The sequence below is a fragment of the Simochromis diagramma genome, unplaced genomic scaffold (genome assembly GCF_900408965.1).
Source record: "Simochromis diagramma unplaced genomic scaffold, fSimDia1.1 OVJJ01000208.1, whole genome shotgun sequence".
Lineage (NCBI taxonomy): Eukaryota > Metazoa > Chordata > Actinopteri > Cichliformes > Cichlidae > Simochromis > Simochromis diagramma.
The window spans coordinates 381,323-396,088 of record NW_024386789.1 but is presented as its reverse complement, the minus strand read 5'-3'; the positions used below and the strand labels follow the sequence as shown (position 1 = coordinate 396,088).

General features: G+C 38.7%; 1 protein-coding gene across 4 annotated transcripts in view; it reads right to left on the bottom strand.

Annotated features, from left to right (window-relative positions):
- The window catches only part of snx29 (sorting nexin 29), a 146,956-nt gene that overhangs the window by 19,456 nt on the left and 112,734 nt on the right, over window positions 1–14,766 (bottom strand). For 3 of the 4 annotated variants that reach the window (XR_005694700.1, XM_040023132.1, XM_040023133.1), the window contains one exon: window positions 4,609–4,749. Coding sequence is in view for 2 of the 4 variants with exons in the window: in XM_040023132.1 (XP_039879066.1) it covers window positions 4,609–4,749 (141 nt within the window). In the remaining 2 variants the exon portion in view is untranslated. Of the gene's footprint in view, window positions 1–4,608; window positions 4,750–7,046; window positions 13,968–14,766 lie in introns of those variants that run through there. The other variant, XR_005694701.1, reaches the window with a different exon arrangement.

Genomic DNA, 14,766 nt, shown 5'->3' with positions numbered 1-14,766 from the left:
CCAATCAGGGTGCTAGTTTAACTGCCCAAAAAGCCAGGCACATACTTGCACATGCAGGGTTAGCTGTTACATGATAGAAGTATGTATCAAAAACTCGTCCATAAGTTTCCCAGCAAACATAAATCCATAGCGTAGCTGATGTTCTTTGACAACTTCAGAAACGTGTCTCTCTGAACTGTCAGTCACGTGTGTGCATTTATGTGCGCTCCTGTTAACAGGCATGAAACAGAGAGTAGGAGCCATGTAATACAGTTAGTAAGGGGTGTGTATTCACCCAGTTCCTCTGTTACCTGATATTCACTGACAGCCGCTGTGTTTCATCCCTAACACAGCGAACCACAGCAGAGCGCATATTCACGGTGCAGATAAAGAGCTTTTGAAGGTCTTTCTCCTTCTCTCTCCCTTGCAACACACCAAGTACCCTATTCCTAACATTAACATTTCTCCATCATTAGCTGGATATAATGGTGTGAGGCTCTGTGTGTGTATGTATCAAAGTCCGCTTTGGATTTGCAAAGTGTGTCTGTGATGGTGGAACCCTTGAATGAGACTAAAAGCACAACAGACAATAGGAAAAACAGATGGACTGGCAGCGTTTGTGAATGCGCGTTTCAATCAAGTCCTGGCATTGTAAACAGACAGGAGACAAATTAAAGGACAAACTACAATACGCTGTCTTAGAGTAAGGTGCCTCCACGCGCATCCAAAACAGCTTTAATACACCTTGACATTGATTTTTCAGGCCTCTGGGGCTTGTCTGGAGGGCAAAGCATCTGTCTGCTAAATGCAAGGTGGTCTATTCAGTGCCCTATGGATAGGAGCACTGTTATGCTAGAATATATCATTCCCATCAGAATAGAAATGTTTCATTAGAGTATTAAAGTTCTAAACGTGAACTATAAAGGCCAAAATGCCCCCATCAGCATAAAGGACCAAGGATCTCCTCACTGTAGGAATGAAGTTCAGGTTTTTTTCTTCCATGCATGTGGCTTATGACATTTAATCCCTCCATAGCCAATTGTTCTGGGAAAACCACTGTTGTTTAATAAAGTAAAACTACATATTCTGATAGCATTGAGTGGTAATCACCAATAATGACACATGACTCAGAGGGGAAATTATTATATTTTATCCCCAAGAAATGACACTGCAAAACATTTACATAATCTTTACATTTCAGCTAGATTTACAGCTTCCTTTAAGCCAGATGCTCTGACCACAGGACAGACAGCTACTTCACCTCACACCATATCAGGAGATTAAGCCCAATGTTTCTGCTAGCTAGTTGGATACTGACACATTTTATATGTACACATATTAAGCTCTTATCTATTAATTTGTTCTTTTTTTCATTAACCATAAAATAAATAAGGTTTAAATGCTGATTATTGCTACACATGTACCTATGAGGGGGTTAGACATAAGGCACATGACTTTTTATAGTAAGTCATGTGCCTTATGACAACTCCATGTAGAAAACTGTGCTACAGCTAAGCAAGCACATGATTGTACAGCCACACCAATCTCTGTTCAATATATGATTCATTTTATGATATATTTAACTTCAACTAGAACAAAATGTATCCAGAAGGTACACATCTTTTTTCAGCTTACAGTATATTTTCTTATTTCAATTTGGAACTATTCAATCCAGGGTGTGAGTTTGAGTAAACGCGCTGATATACTCCATTCCTGTTTTCAAAAGCAGCCCTGCTCTGTACTTCACCTGAGGTCATCACTGATACAAAAACTACAAAGTACTCCCAGGGAGCCAGAAACAAACGCTCACTGGACTGAAATAACAGGGAAACTCAACACGGCAGGCCTGCTGCTTACTGATACAACCAGGTACACAGGAACAAATACACAATAAATACACAACTAAATGCCATATACAAACTACATGCACTTACTTTCACACACACATACGCAGACACACGCACACATTTTGTTGTTTCTCTGCTTTGCTTGTACACAGAGACACAAACACTAACAACCACTTAATATTTATCATATTTTGAAGCGGTTCATCCCTCCGCCTGCTGCTGCATTTGATTTTAGTCAAGACCAAAGACTTTGAACTCTGTTTCCTCTCCCAACCTTTGTGCCTGGAACACCGGATTTTAGCATAAATGGTCAAATCAAATGAAATTTACAGACATAACAGAGGTCAAACAAAATGTAACTAATATGAAACAACTACATTTAATGCAAGCAAAAGGTCAAAGACTTTCAGATTTTGAATAAAAACAGAATATTATATATGCAAATCATTTAAACTGCATATCTGATTCAAAATAATCCAACGGCAACATAGAAAATGCTGGATTTGTGACTAAATAAAGGCTCATTTTAAATCAACAATGCCAGAAAACACTTTTTTTTTTTTTAAAAACTGGGCTGGGCACATGGTAATACGGGAATGAAGCCGTCTTGCATTCGTTGTTTTGCTTCATAATACACTTCTTTTAATGGGTAAGAAGTCTGGACTGCAGCCAGGCCAGTTTAGCACCTGCACTCTTTCACTGCTGTTGGAACACATTTAGAAACTAGGTTTGGCATTTCCTAAAAAATTCTGCCTAGACTGCAGTAAATGTTGCTCCAAAAACTTCGGTGTTCATAAAATCTTCACACATATGAGAGTTACCGCACTGAGTCCAGTAACACCCTCCCTGACGTTTGTGTGCCGATACCAACTGAATGAGCCATTTCCTCTTTAGCCTAAAGGACTATGCTTTCACAATTTCTAGAAGTATTTTAACATTAGCGCGGTAACAGAGTGAGAAAGATCTGCTCTGACACAACTTTTTGGTTGCTGGTGTCAAATTCAAAATAATAAAATGGGGATAAAATCCAAGCATTGGAGTTCTGTAGTGTGTGAACCACTAATTCGTCTCTATGTCGATTCACAGTTGTTGAAAGAGAAACAAAAGCATTTCTACTCATGTGCTGCTTCCAATTAAATATAGGTAATAAACAATATGTAAGTCATTGCATTCTGTTTTTCTTGACATCTACCATCCGAACTTTTTTGGAAGCATGTGTTTCTCTTCAAGAAGAAAGTGGTGTCCCTGCTTTAAAACGTGCTCAGAGTGTAACAAAGCCTGGACTACTTTTTCTGTCATGATGGGCGACTTTCAGGAGATGGTAAAAACCAATAATTCACACAGACTGCACTGTAATGGGCTTTCAAAGAGCTTTCCAGAACACGATGACACCAACTGTCAAGGCCTTTGATAGACACGTGCACTTCCACATGATACCACATCACAATGTGAGACAGACACACACACACACTGATGGCCTCCTGCTTCTTCTTCTTACATATGCAGTGCCTCAAAACACAGCGTTCGGTCCGCTTTCTATCCATGAAAGTGCGCCGTCTTTGAAGGTGGGAAGTCACACCGCATCGTTTTGGCTGTGGCAGCACTAAATCCAACCAGCCACAGAATTGAGGTCAGAGCCAAATTATCCCCCAAAGGTTGTAGGCAGACAGTGGAGAACAGGATGAAGAAGAGTAAGGGAATGGTGCGATGAGGAGAAAGGTGGGGGCTCTCCAACCAGACAGAAGGGACACAAGCTTTGAGAACCCAGGCGAGCAGCTGAAACCGGTAAAAGAGGAGGAGTGATAAACTGATGTGGTTGTTAAGGTTGCCTTTTTCCCCTCTACAGAGCTTACCATCTTAAAAGGCTCCAATCAGTTTTTACAGTCTGATATAAAAATTTATGAACATTATGCAAGGAAAGACCTCTTTTATGGGGTTTAATGCACAATATATTGAAATATATTTCAGTAGGAGTGCTTCCTATAATCAAATGAATTCGTTTGGGATTTTATTTGGATCGAACCTCCAAGAAACTTTCTCTGAAACAAAAAATACACATTTGTTTAAGAGGCCAAGAACACACTGCCTGTGTTTCTTAACAGCAGCCGATCCACATCATACTGTATCATACTGCACTGACCACATCACACTTGTCTGTCACCTTTTCATATGAAAAGGTGACAGACAAACACAGATTTCTGGATTTATAGTAAATATGCACTTTAATTGTTTATGATAAACAGCTGTTATTATTTGTACAGTTTTTATTGTCTTCTTCATTTTGGTTTAAGAATATTTTGGAGGGAGAAATGTCATGCTTCTGATATTTTTATATGCTTACACTTTAGCTCAGTTCAATTCACAAATTTTGAAGATTCATACTGACAGACATGTTTAGAGTTCAGTTTTTCTGGTTTGTGTTTTTTGCTTGCGATTCATTTGTTGCACGTTTCTCTGTGATTCTGCTGTGATGTGTTTCTGTAACAGGTTGTGTTGGGTTCTTCTGCGGCTCTGCTGTAATTGATTTTTTGGTTGTTGCTTGGTATTATTTGTGTGTCTGTTTGCAGGATTAATGAAAAAGTTATGGACAGATGTGAACAACAGTTTTATCAGAGGCAACTGAGCAATGATTAACAAAGTGAAACTGGACATTTCAGCTACCAAACAGCTTAGCAGGGACACACAATTCATCATTGCTGAAGTGGGTAAGTGAGAGACAGAGCGAGGGTTGAGGTGGCTGACAGTGAGACAAAGACACACATTATATTTACTATCAGCTCACCTTGTTCCCTATGGCTTTCTTGGGTGGGAAGTTGAAGGTGTCCACCTGAGGAAACTGTGATCTCAGATGATTGTGGAGCTCCCTGAATTCGGTGTAACGCCTGTACACATTCCACTCATTGTCCAGGATGCGGATATACACCTGCAGACACATCACCATGGTTGTCATCAGTATCAACACAAAGATAAGTTAGACTAGCATGTCCTGATTTTCAAAAGTTCGATATACAGTTTAGGACCTCCATCTATAATTAAATCTAATTTCAGTTACAACACTATAATATGTAACCTAATTTCTATATTCTTGAAAATGTCAAACACACCAACGACCCGCTGTTATGCAACAGCCATTCTGCAGTTCACATATTGGTCATCAGGCTCTTGACGGTGCTTTACAATAACCCTTGTAAATGTGTATTTTCACTTACATATTGCAGCACATAACAGAAAGAGTCTATAGACGTAGCTGTGCAGTCACCATTTCTATGCGCCATTAGCTGCTTTATTCAGACTCACGAGAGATAGAGGGAGCAGAAAGAAAAGAAAAGATGAGCCTATTACAAGAAAGAGGGGGAGTCGGCTTCCATTTTCACAGCAGAAAACGACTGCACAGACAAAAGAGAGAGCAGAACAGCTTTTGAAAATTCAATTTTAAAGTGGCCTACCACAAAAAATACAGCTTTGATTCAAGTATATGAAAACAGAAACTGATTTAAAAATCCACCAAATGAACTTCAGCATAGCCCCCCCACTGCCAAGCAAATCAACAAACGTCCAAACTGTGGTTCAATAATGAACCGCGTCCCTTTCAAACCCACATAATACTGAATGTGTCCATAATGGAAATCACGCTTTTATGTATAAAAGCTGTGATAGAGTACGTTAAAATGATAATGAACACTGAGGCAACCTTAAAAATGGAGAAATCCCGAGTAGAAACATCCACGCTGCAATGCTGTGCAAAAGTCTTGAGCCACCTCACATTTTCAAGTATTCTTCATATTTTCCTAAGAAAACTGGAAATGGGTTCAGTTTGTCATTGAAACGTGGAAAAACATACACAGAAGTAACAGCTTGTCATGCAAAAACAGAGTTTGAATAATTTGAACACATTTATTTCTTTAACTAGTCTTCAGGAAGAGTTCTCCAGACTTCTTGGAGGACATTCAAAGCTACTTTGGATGTTGGCTGCCTTGTGTTCTGTTCTGTTGCGATGACTGTAGAAATGGAAACAAATTGTATTGTTGCAAGATGCTGCTAGTAACAAAAGACTAAAGATATCATTTAAAACTGTTTGTCTGTCACGTCTAGACAACACTGAACTATCCTTTGAGTTAGGTGCTATTTTTATGCTTAAATGATTTATAGGTCAGTGTTAAGTGGCTTAACTCTGAAAGACCTTCAGAAAATCTGGAGAACTACTGTTCATGACCACCACAGACTCCTTCAGAGCAGATATAAAGAAACGAAAACATTTTGCAGAGTACTACACATTGATGGTTATCTTTAATGTAAACTTTGTATTTACATAACTCAGCTTACTAACTCTAGGTCTGTGATTAGCAGACTGATTTACAGCTACAGGAAATCTTTCTACATTTTGTTCATGTCGGCCTCAAAGGTGGTTTGACAGACAAAGGAGGGAGCAGATAATGACAGAATTTTTTTACTTTGAGGCAACATTTGCTTTACACCACTGAACTTTTGTCAGCATGGATGCTACCGTGCAGTCTAGACTACATAACAAACATAAGAAAATGTGGCACTTTTGACAGCCATTAAGAGCAAACCAGCAGCTGAAGCTCTCCAGAATGTTTCATGGTGAATATCTCAGCAACAGTAATAGGCAGGTCTAGACAGGGTTAAAGTTATAAAGGTAAACTTTAACTAAAACCGCATGATTGTTTAAAAATAGCATTTAATTCATTACAAAAGATATAAATGATAAATATCACACTATGACTCCATCTCCTTCACTTTGTTAATTGATTTTATCTACAGCACAATCACTGACTAGTGTGATAATATGCTTACAAAAAATATGAATTTAATACGTTGTATCCCCAATAAAAACTAGTTGGTCAAGGTTCTGTTTAAGTAGCTTGTTGTGTGGAGAGCAGCCGTGCACAAGCAACGACCTAAATCTGGTAAGTGACAGTGGTTCATGACAAGATGGAAGAAGACAAGGCCACTAATGGACCGAAGACCTGTCATCTCAGCACTTCACATCTGACCTACAGAAGCACATTTAAGTTTCCACCAACTTCGCTTTTGCAAGTTCAGAGAAGCACTGCCCCGATACAGTACGGTCTAATTGTGTGTGTGCGTTGATCAAAGTGGATGATGGAGACTCAGCTGACAAAACTGGGGCATGATGACGTCCTTATTCAAGACACATCAAAGATGCTTTGACGTTGTACAGGTCTTTTTTTTTTTTTTACGGTAGATATTCTGACAGCTGATGGGAAAAATACAGGTGTAATTAATCGCACATCAACAACAACAACAACAACAACTATTCTGCATTAGATGAGCTAGTTTCTAGTACCTGCTCACTGTCACTACTTTTGCTGACATAATGTGTTCAAGTATAGAAGTTCAAGTACGTATTGATTCTAACACATTATACATGTTGGAAAATGAGTGAAGAATACAAACGACTTAAACTGTGCTTTGAGCACACCCAACATATCGGGTGTCCTAGCCCAGCTTTCCTTACACAATAACCTCATAAATATTAGAGGTGGGGAACTTATACAACTAACAGGGCTGAGCATGTAACCCATATCATGCAAGATGATTGCAGGCCCTACTTTCTTTCCCACTTTTCCTGTCCACTTTCAAACTGTGAAATATAAGATAATCTTCTAGCCACATGCAATATTTTAGTTTCACATGCTTAATTGGCTTGCAGTTTTCTCCTCCTAGGACTGGTGTGAAAGTCTAATGAGGTTTTAGGTCATATTTTTGCAGAAATAGAGACATTCTCAAACTTTTTCACCAACTGTATTGTCACGTCTGAACCACAACAGCTGCATTAGCAACAAAAAGATGACAGAATCTGTGCAGTTTCTCAGCCATCACATGGCTCCTTACATATGGCTGTGTGAAGCTTAATCCACTTTACAGCGTCTCATTGGCATACTTATTTATGGCAACGCATTAGCCTTTGCACACAGCTACCAGCTCCTTTCCCTTGACAGGTCACAAATCTCTCTCATTATCTCCAACAAAGATCTTGGCACCATCTAAATTGTATCCCTAATGTTTGAGCACTGGTGGTTTGATATCTCCAATAAAACCAGTTTTCAAACAGTGACGTGGCCTTTAATGATGATTCAGATAGACCTTGTGGAAGAGAGGTGATGGGTTTGCGCTGTTCCTGAAAGCTTAACTGTGATGGACGCAGTCCTATTGTCAGTATTTGAATGGCTTAAAAGAATATCTGAGAAAACATAATAATACGCTTAATAAAAATACGCCCTCAGCGGGTCAACACAAAAAGGAAAGAAAAAGCATTTGGCTGCAAAAGCATAAGAAAGACTTTTTTGTTAGTACTAAAATTCATTCGGTGTGCTGAATATACCAACAAAATTAACTCAGTTACCTCAGTATTAAACTCCCAGCTTTGAGCTTCTGCCTTGAGAAACAGGCTAAAAAGTGCGAGCATTATTCATAATTCTTAACACAACCATAACTTCACATCTTTGCGTACTCTCACTGGTGCAGGTAGAGAAAGTTCCCTGTTTATGCCTGGAATTCCCACTTTTTGGGAACTATATGCACTTGATACAAAGAGCTTGTTCTGGGAACACATTTTTCTCTGGACAGATGCTAATTTTTTAGAAATTATTATTCGTACACAAATATAATAGCATTTTTTTTCAAGTTTGCTGCCATTATCCTGTGTACTTTAAGGTTGTGTTTAATTCACATAAATAACTTGTGTTACTTATTTATCTAATTTTCAAATCAAGAGCAGTTCGTCTACAGAAAGTGTGAACACTGCTGATGGTTAACGGTTTTCTCACAGCTGTTTAGACTCTTTTTAACATTCACCACAAGCGTGGTCACTGCTAAACAACTTTCACTATGCTTATATAGTGAAATTTGGTGTGCACTGTATTTTTCCAGAACATTTGTATGTCAAAAGGCTGCTATGTGCTTCCATTTATTCATTAACATCCCCTTTAACAGACACCTCAGTGACTGAAAGCTGGTCTGAGGTCCCCATAAGTCCACATATCCACAAAAACGTATTCAAAGTTTCTTACAACGTAAATTATCTAGAACATCCAAACAGCACACAGTGACAGAACCATTTCCGCAGTTTATCCAGAGTAGCTGACAGCCGAACATCTTCCTGTGAAAACGAGCCCTTGTATACTATGAAAACCCTTCGGAAACAAAGATCTGAAACAAAGTCTGTGAACAGATAATTGCAGCTATTTCTTTCCTTGACATTTAACTGGATCTTTAGCCTGAGGGTATTCCAACAAGCAGGTTGAAATGGGAGTAACTGTGAGCACAGCTAAGAAATGCAGAAAGTGCGGATGATAATTGATGTATTTCTCCATCTTATATCTTCCAGCACCACAGGAGACCCACAGAGAAAGCCCTGTTGCTCAATTTCCAGTTTTAACAATATGCAACTACAGGGCACAGAGAAAAGATGGCTAATTATGGCTTTCATTCAATGTCTGACATCATGAATATCACTGTTTTTTGGAGGCAGCTTAAGCGGCTCACACTTAAGCTCTGAAAGATGGACATAGCCACCCTGACATCACTCGTAGGATAAGTCTCAAAGTGAAGCCTTGAGCTGGTGGTTGTGGTCATCTTGGTGTACTAAGACCAGATGTGATGGGCTAAGGACAGGTGGATCTGACAGTAGAGGTGACATGTACAAAATGAACATGCTATCATTACATACTCATAAACTTAACACTAGTACTTGAGGTCATATACCCAACTAAGACAGCGTTTGCTAAGGTCGTACATCAAAGGTGCCAAACTTTTAAAGTCTGTTTTTCCAATAAAACACTTTAAAAAGAGGTTTAAGGCATTTCTGCATCCTTTTCACATTTCAGACCCAGAACCTCCATCGATCTGTAATAACGTGGTCTCTACAAACATACAATTTACAATAGCTTTGAGCAAAAACAGATGTAACAAAGACGTTGAAAAAAAACAAACAAACAAAAGTGCTTTAATTAAAAAACAAGTACCTGCAAGCTACACGGTTACTGTATGAATTAATGATAAATTTACAAAATAAACAACTAAAGAGGAAACAAATCTTTTGAAGCCTCAGAAAGACACAACAGACACCTGACTGTCATGAAATATTTGTGGATGTATGTTTGTTGAGAAGGGGAGAATAAGAGGTTTGCTCAAACCAAAAGAAAAGCAGCAGAGTTTCATATTATCACCAGTCTCTTGCAGGCCTAACCAGCTGCCCAATTAGGCAGAAAATAGAATCCATTTGGAGGCTTTAGAAGGGAGAAGAGCAGCGAAGGACCATGGAGAAAAGAGGACTAATGTGCCCTTCCCCCATCTAGGTTAGCAATATAATCTGGTCTCTTCGGCCCAGACTGAAAGTCCAGACTATTGGGTGGACTGGCATTCATGGTCCCCAGAGGATGGCTTGTAATGTTTTTCTTGATTCCTTAACCCAGAGGTATCAAAGATAAGCCTCGGGGGTCATACTCAGCCAGACAAAGACTCCAACCCCGTCCACACTGCTCTCCTTCATGTTTTCCAACATAAGGTCAAAGCAGGCTGTATCTGGCCCATGATGTAAAATGAGTTTGACATCCTGTCCTAATCTTTCCATCTGACATAATTATGAGGTTCGCACATCTTTGGTTTTGTGTGAAATATCTCAATAATGTACTCTATTGACTACTAAACAAAAGGATGTTTGTATCACCTTCATAAGTTAAAATGACAAGATGAACTCAAAGCACCACCTCCCAAAGGTAGCTGGTAAAATTTGGTCTATCAACAGAGGCCAATGAAAGTTTCTACGAATGGAGACGGGACTCTCCACTATATGAACGCATAAACTTGCAGAAAGTTCATATTTCTATTATGTTTTCCACATCCTTTTCCAGGACGGTTGGTCTCATTTAATCGCGTTCTGTCACTGTGATTAGTTTCTTTCAATTTTTTAAAAGACACGTAATTATAAAGTAAGCACAACTAACTGTTCTTGTGCCAGTTTTAATTCAGTTAAAATTTGAAAACAGGTTAATCGGAAATGAAAACTCATAAGTAATGACAATTTCAACAGCCATAATTCAAAAAACAAAGAGATCATATAATAAGACAGAACCATTTATGAATCTGTGTTACTTATTTATCTAAAAAAGGATCAAAGAAGAAGCAAAAACAAACAGAAGGTAGTGAATGGCTGATTATTGTCTTTGAATGCAGCAAAGGCGTTTGTTTTGGAGCGCTGGCATCCTGCAGAATTAGACGCTGAAATAACAAATCAGACGAGGAAGAGATAAGGAGGAGGTGAAGGGGAGGTAGATGAATGTTGGTGAAAGATTAGAGAGGAGGAGGAGGAGGAACTAAAGATGTTCAGGACAAGGGGCAACTACATTTAGACAACTACGAAAACAAAAATCAAGAAACAAGGAAACAGACGCAGGACCAGGGAAACAATGGTGACGATTAAGAGAGGACGGAGGTGTGTGGATGGAAAATAAACTATGCATCTCTTTGATGAGTGTGTTTGCTTTTAACCTGTTTAGACCAGATGTGACATGTTTGTATTAAACGATCCGATCACACAATCAAATGGGGAAATTAAGGTTTGACTGAATGATTGATGAATGACCCGGAAAGCAATGGGTGGTGAGAAATTTAATAAGAGATTTTATTTACCTGTTTTTTTTAAAACTAGTTTTGTTGATTTGGGTTTCATTTAAACATGGCCATTTCATTGATGGAAAAATGCATGAATTACTGCCAAACAAGCAAACGCTCTCCTCACCTTTAGGACCCAGTTGTTCTGGGTGCAAATCAATCCAGAATGCTTAATGTGGGTCAGCAAACACTGCAGAGGATGCTACAGTGTAGAAAGCTGCTATCTCAAAGACCAACAGCCTGCTGTGTACACTTTATATTCATTTGCATGGATTAACTGATGAAGCAAAGCACCTTTGCTGCCTCAGTGAGAAAAGTCAACAGGAGATAACTTGAAAAACAGGAAGGAGCTCGTATATATTTGCAACTGACATAAAGATTGAGGGGAATCAAGTTTTCATCATACAATATTATTTGCGGTGCACACATCAATAAGCCACTATTGTGTTGCTCCCATTAGCTGGTAATATGTGACAAAGCCAGTGTTTCATGTAGGATTCTTCTCATTAAAATATAATAACTGAAACTAAAGGAGCCTGCACAGGGAGGGCTTTTCCACCGATTTTACCAAGTACCCGAGCTTCTCTTGCATCTCTGTTTGAAGCAACTCTGGAAAAGGAAAAAGGGGGTTTATATTAAACAGTTCTGTTTTCTATTTATCTGTCACATCACTCAACAAATCAAAGACGCAAACACATTTCCATCTGCTACAGAGCATATTGATGCTTTAGGAAAACTAAATTACCTAAGCGAAAACTTGTTGGATTGCAGCATCTGCAACCTAATCAAACTGCATGTGGAGCCCACGCAAACACGGGGAGAACATACAAAGTCCATACAGAACTAGTCAGATGGTGGAGTTGAACTCAGGACTTTCTTGTAGTGAGGCAAGAGTGCCAACCACTGTTCCACCGTGCTTTTGATGACTAAAATATAAAAGTTGCTGTCTTTTTTTCTACTGACAGTTGCTCCAAACACTTTACAAATCATCTTAGTTTCCTTAACATCAAATGCAAAATTTCTGTTGCATTTTCATGAGAAACAGGGAGCACAGAAGCTAGTTGTACAGTTCCCTGATCAAATGTTTGCATTTAACCTTACTGCACAAGCAGATTACTTGGGATTGAATCACTTCCAAGTCATCCTGCCACGAGTCTCGTTTATATTCGCTGACCAAAGTCGCCGTACATTACATCAGTTTTTGTGCTCGTACATTCGTTTTTATTTAGTTATCGTCGTGTTTCTGTCAGGAAACAAAGGTTGTTGACAAAAAGTATGACGAAACTTACACTGATGGCACAAAGCAGCTTAAAAAGTTATAGACTTTTAACTCAGAATAGCCATCTCAAGCAACACATGAAAGCAGGGAGAGTGAATCAAACGAGGTAAAGCTGTGGGTCCTAAAACAAAAAGAATGAGTTCAAAGGTTTATAAAGCCTTCATAAAGCACAGAGCTGACAAGGGCAATGACCGGCGACCATTCTCTCCATTTATCATCAGGAACAACCCCTTTCACAAGTGGTCCTGTGATCTATTATTCATATAGAAAATTGGATCGTAGCAGCTTGAAAACAGCATGAGCCAAGATTTAAAGAGGCCTAATCATCTGTGACAAAAGCAGTAACCTCAGAGCTGAAAAATAAAGGCACAACACAAGAACCAAAAACTGCAGTTTCCAGTATCCAAAAAAAGTCAACCCTGATTAAACTCTTCAAACGGATATCTGCATGAGGAAGGGCACACAGTCTGTGTTCTTTGGTACTTTCTTCTGATCTGGGTTAAAAAACAAACAAACAGTAAATATGCTATAATGTGTAATTAGGTACAGGAGCTTTGCTTCCATTCTGGTTTCCACCTGGAGACCACATGCAGTATTGAGTTTTATTAATAACTCAGGATTATCAGGACAAAAGCTGCGACCAAAAACTAGCAGAGAAAAAAGCATAAGTGTAATATATACAAAGACAACATAAGCAGGACTTATATGAATACAGTTTTTACTTGTTGAGATGATATCAGTCCACTAATTAGAGCAGATTAAATCCATCGCTGAATATGAGCAAGGTCTAATTCTGTGCTCTCGCTGGTATTACCTTTCATCCTGGAAGTGGAAAATAAACCTCCTGGTTTTGTGTTACAGTGGGTGGACAGCTACATTAATTGACTTCAACAGTAAATTGCATCATAGCACAAACTTTTGCCTAGTAACATATGCAAGACAGGCAGAGTCGAATCATCTCATCCTTCATTTGTATGTATTAAAGGATACTCTGCATTCTTCTTCTTAATCTATACAGTCTGACATGTCCTGTACTTATGGATGCACCTTGCTAGCCAAGCTAAAACTGCACAAACAAAACTGAAACAAAACATTCAAAATGAAATCAAAACGGATGACACGAAAAGCAAGTAATAACACATGACAATGCCTCAGTGTGGTCTGTAATAAGGTGGTAAAACTCTTGCTATCATCATAAATGTAACCTAAGGCAAGGCAAGGCAAGGCAAGGCAAGGCAAATTTATTTGTATAGCACAATTCAACAACAAGGTGATTCAAAGTGCTTTACAGAGACATTAGAAACAAAAACAAATAAAAAGCATGATTTAGAATTGATTAAAACAAGCAAACAAACAAACTAACTAAACGCACACATTTCACACCTGTTCGCGCGATCTGAACCCTTATCGTAAGGGGAGCTACCAGTCCTTCTGTGGACGAGCTACTTTCTATTTTAAATTCCCTGAATTTAAAATACTCTCTAGACCCAGCTGGGGAGCTACCCAGAGCTCTAAACCCACTTAACAAACAAACAAACAAACAAAACAGTATATAAAATCAAAACAGATAAAATCAGAACAGTAGATAAAATCAGTAGTTAATGTAAGTTTTGAAATTTAAGCTTAACAAACAAACAAAACAGTATATAAAATCAAAACAGATAAAATCAGAAATAGATAAGATCAGTAGTTAGTGTAAGTTTTGAAATTTAAGCTTAAAAGTGTGGATTTGGTGCTTTATTCAAATGCAGCTGAGAATAGGTGAGTCTTCAACCTGGATTTAAATAAACTGAGTGTTTCAGCTGATCTGAGGCTTTCTGGGAGTTTGTTCCAGATATAAGGAGCATAAAAGCTGAATGCAGCTTCTCCGTGTCTGGTTCTGACTCTGGGAACTGATAAAAGACCAGATCCAGATGACCTGAGGGATCTGGAAGGTTCATACTGGGTCAGGAGGTCATTGATGTATTTTGGTCCTAAACCATTCAGAGCTTTATAGGCCAGCAT